This window comes from Phycodurus eques, chromosome 8 (assembly GCF_024500275.1).
Source record: "Phycodurus eques isolate BA_2022a chromosome 8, UOR_Pequ_1.1, whole genome shotgun sequence".
Taxonomy (NCBI): Eukaryota; Metazoa; Chordata; class Actinopteri; order Syngnathiformes; family Syngnathidae; genus Phycodurus; species Phycodurus eques.
This window is the reverse complement of record NC_084532.1, coordinates 398,899-407,500: the sequence shown is the minus strand read 5'-3', so window position 1 is coordinate 407,500 and position 8,602 is coordinate 398,899. Positions and strand designations below refer to the sequence as shown.

General features: G+C 42.4%; 1 protein-coding gene across 1 annotated transcript in view; it reads right to left on the bottom strand.

Moving 5' to 3' along the window:
- Positions 1–8,602, bottom strand: part of zc3h3 (zinc finger CCCH-type containing 3) — a 114,980-nt gene that overhangs the window by 2,448 nt on the left and 103,930 nt on the right. The window contains exons 10-11 of the mRNA XM_061684467.1: positions 1,771–1,919; positions 1,532–1,683 (exon numbers count right to left, since the gene is read on the bottom strand). Coding sequence (XP_061540451.1) covers positions 1,532–1,683; positions 1,771–1,919 — 301 coding nt within the window. The remainder of the gene's footprint in view (positions 1–1,531; positions 1,684–1,770; positions 1,920–8,602) is intronic.

Genomic DNA, 8,602 nt, shown 5'->3' with positions numbered 1-8,602 from the left:
ATAACCCAAGTAAACAAAATGCAGTTTTAAATGGTGATTGGTGGTCCTTCAGGTGTTTTTTTTTTTTTTTTAAAGCAAACTCAATGCGAGCCTTCCATGTGTCTTGTACTGAGGAGAGGTTTTTGCCCAGTCTCTTCTTTATTGTTGAGTCAAGAAAACTGACCTTAACTGAGGCAAGGGAGGCCTGCAGTTCTGTTGATGTTGTCCTGCGTTCCATTGTGACCTCCTGGATCAGTCGTCGCTGTGCTCTTGGGGTAATTTTCTTTCGGCCGGCCACTCCCCGGAAGATTCACCACTGTGCCATGTTTTTTCCATTTGTGGATAATGGCTCTCACCGTGATTCGCTGGGATCCTAAACCTTTACAAATGGCTTTGCAACCCGTTCCAGACTGATAGATGTCAATCACTTTATATTTCATCTGTTCTTACATTTCTTTGGATCGTGGTATTTTGTTGCAGCTTTCTGAGAAATTTTGGCCGACTCATTTTGTTAGACAGATTCTATTTAAGGGATTTCTTGATTGATCAGCTCTGGAGGTAATCAGGCTTGGGTGTGGCCACTGAAAATGAACTCAGCTTTCCAAAAACAATTTGATAAGCCACAGTTCATTCATGGTTTAAAAAGCGGGACACTTACTTTTTTCCACACAGGGCGAGGCAGCTCTGAATTGTTTTTTTTCCTCCTAAATAAATAAAAGCATTTGAAAACTGTATTTTGTGTTTATTTGGGTTACCTTTGTCTGATATTTACATTAAATTATTTGAATAGCTTAAAGTGTAAAACATAAGAATTTGAGAAGGGGCAAATACTTTTTTTTACGGCACTGTAACTAATCAGTCAATTCTACAATATTAAAAAATATCTAGATGTAGATCAAAGTGAACTTCAAAAATTCTTTACGCAGGTGACTTGAAACCTTCCTCCCTCCCTCCTCGAGATGTTTGTTGCACATCATCCAAGGGTAAGTACTAATTTTCTTGATTCTAGGTCTAAGTGGTGTTAATATTCTTTATATCTTTATCTTTATATACCATATCACATTTTACAAAGGTTTTGTGATTTAAACTGTTTGACCCGTAAATATACATTAGTTCCAATTTACTTTTTAAAAAAAATATATTTTTCTGTTGGCGAAAGCATCACAGCGGATTGTTTTCCAACTGTACATGATATAGCCACACAGCTTCAGTGCTGATTAAATTGGGACTTTGCGACAATCCCAAAAAGTTCTGCATATTATTAGATAAGTGGAATAAAAGTGTTATTTATTGTGGTAATCAGGGGCCTTCATCACAGCTTAATGCAACAGATGAGCTAGGCTAGACTAAGTGGACGAGTGCAAGACCAGAGGCATTGTTACTGGTGTTCAGAAACTTGAAGCCTGAGGAGTTCATTTTTAAGGAGGCTAGCAAAGATTTCAAAGGAACCATCAAAAGAAGGGTCATCTTAAGTCACTTCACAAGTTAAATAGCGTTGCAGTGTTGATGCACTGTTGGTCGGTCAGGGGTGCAGCTTGATGGGATTTACTACCTTTAACTGGTGTGGTCTTGGCTTGTCGTGGGTCTGGCACATCTGCCTCCTCTGGAGAACTTGAGAGTGAGATAAATGATGGAAGCGAACTTGTGGAAGGTGTACCCAGAGTTTCCTGAGAGCCTTGTGGAATGACCACAGACAGACAGGGCCTGGCAAAAAGAAACATTGTTATTTGCATCGCAACAATATAATTTAAATTATGTTTATTCATCAAACTAAGCATATTTATTTCTGACCTCTTGGAGGGCTCATCGTTACGGACCCTCACATAGGTGGATGTACACCGTTTGGCACGTTGATGGTGCTGCAACTTACAGCGAGTTCCAAGAGGACAGGAACCGGTCTTGGAGAAGTCTGGACACACTAAAGTGTGTTTCTTCTTACACTGGTGGTTAAACAAGGAGTTTGTTTTATAGAAGGGTACATATTATGGAAAATGTAACTTTTTATTTGCTTGTATGATATGGTTGTTGGCATGGTGGGCGACTGGTTAGCACATCTGCCTCACAGTTTTGGGTACCGCGGTTCAAATCCCGGCCCCGCTTGTGTGGAGTTTGCATGTTCTCCCCGTACCTTGGTGGGTTTTCTCCGGGCACTCCGGTTTCCTCCCACATCCCAAAAACAGGCGTGGTAGGTTGATTGAAGACTCTAAATTGCCCGTAGGTGTGAATGTGAGTGCGAATGGCTGTTTGTTTCTATGCGCCCCGCGATTGGCTGGCGACCGGTTCAGGGTGTACCGCGCCTCCCGCCTGAAGATAGCTGGAAAAAGGCTCCAGCAGCTCGCGGCCCTAGTGAGGATAAGCGGTAAAGAAAATGGATGGATGGACGGATATGGTTGTTTTGTCATCTGTGTGTTTCTCAAAATGTGCATATGAGTGGATCATAAAGTATTTTGGGTACCTGATAATTGACTCATTTAAATTAATACAACCCATAACCAGAGACATTTAGTTTCCTTAGACTAAGCCCCTTTGAACAGTCCTTACATCATTGTAACAAGACACACAAGACTTTCGGTTCGTGAGCAACAAGAGATGAACTCAGCGCGTAGTTTACGTTTCCTTAGGTTCCATTGAGCATTTGTGTGTGTGTGACGCCACCAAAGAAGGGTCAACAGTGACGCAAAGAGGATAAATATTACTGGAGCTTTGTTGGCAATCAATCAAGTTCACATGTATCTCTCACAACTGCCCCCCATCGAGCTAAGGCGTGCACACCACAAGGGGCAAACACTGTTTAAAACCAATACAATAATTTAGTGCGAATTATTTTGCGGACCCCAAATTGAGACCCACTGTTTTACAGTGTGTATTGAGCGAGCGATTAAGTCTGCAGAGCATTGTGCAAGAGACGGCAAGCTTTCACATGCATGTTTGCAACTGAGTGTGTATGACAGTCTAATACGGGTGTAAATTGGAAGCTTCATTCTCTGTGAGATCTGATCCCTGCCACCTGTCAGAGAAGCTAATTATATTCACTCTACGGAGGAGGCTCCAAGGAGTGTGTTCCTGTGTGTGGAGTGGTGAGGAGTGCAGGACTGGGAAGCAGAATAGTCCAGAAATAAAGTGAATAGAATGTTAGAGGGTGCGTGTTTATGTGTGTCAGAGTGGAGGGGAGAAGGATCTTGATATTGATTTTCAGGAACACCAAGGAGTCTTGCTCCTATCTCCCTAAACCCAAACAGCACTGACACTCAGCTGTGAGATCACTTCCCACAGCACCGTTGGGTGCCGCGGATGCCCAGGAATTGACACAACCGGTTTTAAACAAATCAGGGCTGCCACTAGTGTGTGTGCGTGTGACGATGTCCATGGTTTTATATCTGGTAGATGACTGATGCATGTCATTTTAATAAAAAAAACAAAAAAAAAAACAAGACAATGCATTATGCTACTTGACTCTTTTTTAATGAAATGCTAGACTAAATAATTTAAACGTGCAGTCGTCATTCCTGACTACACTTAACATTTTTATTAATTCCATCGTTACGTTCACCAGACAAGTTAGTGGCACGTTAATTCAATCAAATTTTATTTATATAACGTGAAATCCCGCCCGTAGGTGTGAATGTGAGTGCGAATGCTTGTTTGTTTATACGTGCCCTGCGATTGGCTGGCGACCAGTTCAGGGTGTACCCCGCCTCTCGCCCGAAGATAACTGGGATAGGCTCCAGCACGCCCGCGACCCTCGCGGTACAGTAAATAGATGGATGGCTGACGTGAAATCACAACAGATGTTGTCTCAGGGCACTTTACACATGGAGCAGGACTAAGTCCACACTCCTCACTCATTAAAAGACACACTGAACCTCACACGAGCAAGCACTAGGCGACGGCTGTTCCAGAGCGTTGCATGTGGACTGACTGCCAATTGTCACCAAAACCCAGCCAATGCATTTTAGTCAGGAAACTAGGGCTAATTAATTATGATCAGCATAATTTCCAGTAATGTAAAAATAAAGTCCAAAAAGCTCTTCCCTTTACGGCTGGACTGTGAAACCTTTCAAGTTTTCTGCATAAAATGTACATATTTTATGTTATATTTATCCAAGGCACAACAATAGACAAACACAATTTGCTTAAACTAATCACACAAACAATTATGTTTTCATATTGCTCTCTGGGCAGCCATCCTTTTCCCCCACGGAGTTTTAATTCACCACATACATTCGCACATCCTTTGGGGAGCTGGTTGGCCTGGGTGGGGCTGACGGTAACGAGTCATTATTGCCCTGTGACCGACTCGCCTCACCCCCACAAGTTTCACCCAATTTGCACGACACTCCACCACAAACAATCACGGTACAGGGATAATGGTTGCCAGTCGGGGACCTGGCAACCATAGTAATACGGTGGGTTTTCACATTCCTCTTGGCTTGACTCCTGGGGCCTGCAACATATGCTACCATCCAAGCAACATCTTTTTCAGGGACATCCCTCCTTATTTCGGCATGACAATGCCAAGCCACATTCTACAGTGTGGCTTTGTAGGGAATACGATACCATACTGACCACATTTGTGATGTTTTTACCGACATGACTCAGTATACCCAATTACAGATCACATGGTAGTATACACAGTGACTACACTGAGCAAAACTTTTAAGCACCCTGTATGTAAGTCACATCGGTGTTGGTAAACTTATCTTTCTACGCGAACGAGTTCAGAAAAGGTTCTGCTCACCGTTCCAAAAATGAACTGGTACAGTTCATAATTCAAAATTTTGAACCATCATTCAAAATCATCGTTCCAAACATTAACTACCTTATAGTTCTTTTTTTTCTCTCTCAATATATCACTGACAGGTTATTCCCCTCAAAATAAGGGCATTTCATTTCCCCATTGTTGCCACCCATTCAGTCCACACTAGTAGCCAACTGCAGCTTTCACCCTACAATCTCAAAAACATGAGGAAAAATATGTTGCTTGAATGGTCTTTTTTTTTTAAAATGAGGAACTACAACAGAAACGGGGCTTTTTGTCCTTAATGTGCAAACAGAAAAACACAATACAGTATGACAGGAACGATGAGGAAAGGACATTGATAACTTTGCATTCCTTGCACCTCCAGAGTTGCCAACCTAAAGAAATGAACTGCCAGAACAATGTCAATTTACCAAATGTTCCAAATTTTGTCAAGAACATTACCGGAGACAGTTATTGCAATGTATTTTGTAACATGAGAAAAAAATTTTGCATACTGTTCAATTGCACAACATAATCATTACTCTATAATCAGACTTGTTAATAAATTATGGCTTTAATATTTGTTTTTGTTAAATAAACTTTGTACTGGCGAACGCAGTTGCAGCCTGAATAAAATCGTGAAACATGTCTGTCTAATTCACCTTTACCAATTCTGTTTTCAACCTTGTTTTTTTGTTTCCATAAAAAAGGCAAGACTATTAAATCTGATTAATCAGATGTCAAAAGTCAATGAAAATTTAACACTCTACTTTGCAAACAAAGAAATAACATTGCTGATAGATTGAATTGGATAGTTTATGTATGGACAATAGTTTAGAGTTGTATTTTGTGAATGTACTTGTATAGATGTCTTCTCTTGCATCCTATTTATATTATACAGCGGATGTATTTAACACGTCACCATTTTTCTCACTACATATATTGTATTTCCAAAAGTGTTATTGACATGAAGTTTTCACCTGAAGTTAGGAACAACCCAAGTAATCCATACATACAAAGAAAGTAGAACTAATAAGATCAGAAATTAAGTTGTGTGTAATCATGTGAAATGACACAGGAAAAAGTATTGAATACATGAAGAAAGAGAGGTGCAAAAAGGCATGGAAAGCCAAGACAACACCTTAAAATCTATCAATAATCAAACAACAATCCAGCCCCTTGTCAGCACAAATGAATATCAGCTGGTTCAGTCCTAATTGATGGCCTACAAAAAGGTCTCATTGCCAAGGTGTGAGTCAAGACACATCTCATGATGGGTGAGAGCAAAGAGCTGTCTCAGGACCATCGCAAACTAATTGTTGCAAAACATAACGATGGCATTGGTTACAGGCGCCTATCTAAGCTTTTGAACATTCCAGTGAGCACGGTTGGGGCCATAATACGGAAGTGGAAAGCCAATCATACCACCATAAATTTGCCTCGATCACATTCTCCTCGCAAAATTTCTGACAGAAGAGTGCAAAGCATAATCACAAGAGTTGTTCAAGAGCCAAGGGTCACCTGTGGAAAGTTTCAAAAAGACCTGGAATTAGCAGGTACTATTGTCAGAAGGAAAACAGTGAGTAATGCATCCTGCCGCCATGGCCTGTATGCATGCTCACCACGGAAGACCCCATTACTGGAAAAAAAAGCACGTCAAAGCTCGTTTAAAGTTGGTTGAACAACATTTGGACAAGCCAATTAAATACTGGGAGAATAATCTGGTCTGATGAGAGTAAAATGTAACTCTTTGGATGCCATAATGTAAACCACATTTGGAGGAGAAATGCCACTGCACATCACCCTAAAACACCATACCAACAGTGAAGTTTGGAGGTGGGAACATAATGGTGTGGGGATGCTTTACAGCAAATGGTACTGGTAAACTTCACATTATTGAAGGAAGGATGAATGGAGAAACGTACTGAGACATTCTTGAAAAAAATCTGCTGCCATCTAAGAGGATGATGAAAATGAAACGTGTGTGGACATTTCAGTAGGATAATGATCCAATACATACAGCCAAGGAAACTCTCAATTGGTTTCAAAGAAAAATTAAATAAAGCTGCTTCAATGGCCCAGCCAATTACCTGACTTGAATCCAGTCGAAAATCTATGGAAAGAACTGAAACTCAAGGTCCATAAAAGACGCCCACAGAAACCTGAAGATTTGAAGACCGCTTGTGTGGAGGAATGGGCCAAAATCACACCAGAGCAACGCATGTGACTAATTTCTCCATACAGGAGGCATCTTGAACCTGTCATTACAAACAAAGGCTTTTGTACAAAGTATTAAAGAAATACCAGTTGGCGTGTTCAATACTTTTTCAGAATCAGAATCATCTTTATTTGCCAAGTATGTCCAAAAAAATGTGTCCCCGGTAACTGAGCCGCTCTAGTATGACAACAGACAGTCAATTGACAGAGAACACTTTTGACACATTGAGAAAAACAGTCACTGAGCAATAAAGGGTTGCTAGTTATCTGGTAATGCCGGTACTTTTTTTTTTTTGAAAATTGTGCAAAAAGATGCAGAGTCCTTTAGCACTTAGATCAGTTCGAATGACTAATATTGCAAAAGTCCGGTGCAATGACCATTGTGCAAAGGGCGCCGAGACTTCAAGCGAGTAGTACGATAATCTGGGACAATGTTGATTGTGCAAATGTTGCAGATACTCCTCAATCAGTGTGCAAATGGAGCAGATGCTACTCTGGCATGAGTGGCCAGTATTGGTCAACAACAAATATGCAAATAGTGCAGCGTGGCGAGACTACTACAGTGAGTGCACGAGTAATATATATAATTGGCCCGACAGAAACGTGATAACGAACTCAAGTCAAAAAAATTGCCAGCATGTTGTAACAGAATTGTAGGTTAGGTGTTTAAGAAGTTGATTGCAAGAGGGAAGAAGCTGTTAGAATGTCTGCTTCTAGTTTGCATTGATCGGTAGCGCCGAGCTGAGGGAAGGAGCTGGAAGACCTGGTGACCGGGATGCGGAGGGTCCGAGAGGATTTTGCACGCTTTTGTCTTAGTTCTGGCAGCGTGCAAGTCCTCAAGGGGGGCTAGGGGGGTACCGACAATCCTTTCAGTAGTTTCGATTGTCCGTTGCAGTCGGAGTTTGTCCTTTTTTGGAGCAGCACCAAAACAGACTGTGATGGAAGAACACAGGACTGATTCGATGACCGCTGTGTAGAACTGCCTCAGGAGGTCCCGTGGCAGGCCGTGCTTTCTCAGAAGCCGCAGGAAGTACATCGGAGTTGATGTTGATCGCCCATTTCAGGTCCTGAGAGACTGTAATTCCCAGAAACTTGAAGGTCTCGACAGTTGACACAAGGCGGATGGACAGCGTGTGGGGCAGCTGTGGCGAAGGATGCCTCCTGAAGTCCACGATCATCTCTAAAGTCTTGAGCGTGTTCAGCTCCAGGTTGTGTCGGCCGCACCACAGCTCCAGCCGGTCCACTTCCTGTCGATATGCAGACTCGTCACCGTCTTTGATGAGACCGATGACTGTGGTGTCGTCTGCAGACTTCAGGAGTTTGACAGCCGGGTGCGTTGAGGTGCAGTCATTCGTGTAGCGCGAGAAGAGAGGACACAACCTTGGGGTGCCCCAGTGCTTATGCTGTGTGTGGATGAGGTGGCCTCCCCCAGTCTCACCTGCTGTGTCCTGCCTGTCAGGAAGCTGTAAATCCACTGGCAGATGGCAGGTGAGACGCTGAACTGGAGAAGCTTGGAGGAAAGGAGTTCAGGGATGATGGTGTTGAACGCCGAGCTGAAGTCCACAAACAGGATCCTCGCGTAGGTCCCTGCACTGTCGAGGTGTTCTAGGATGAAGTGCAGCCCCCTGTTGACTGCATCATCTGCAGATATGTTTGCTCGCTAGG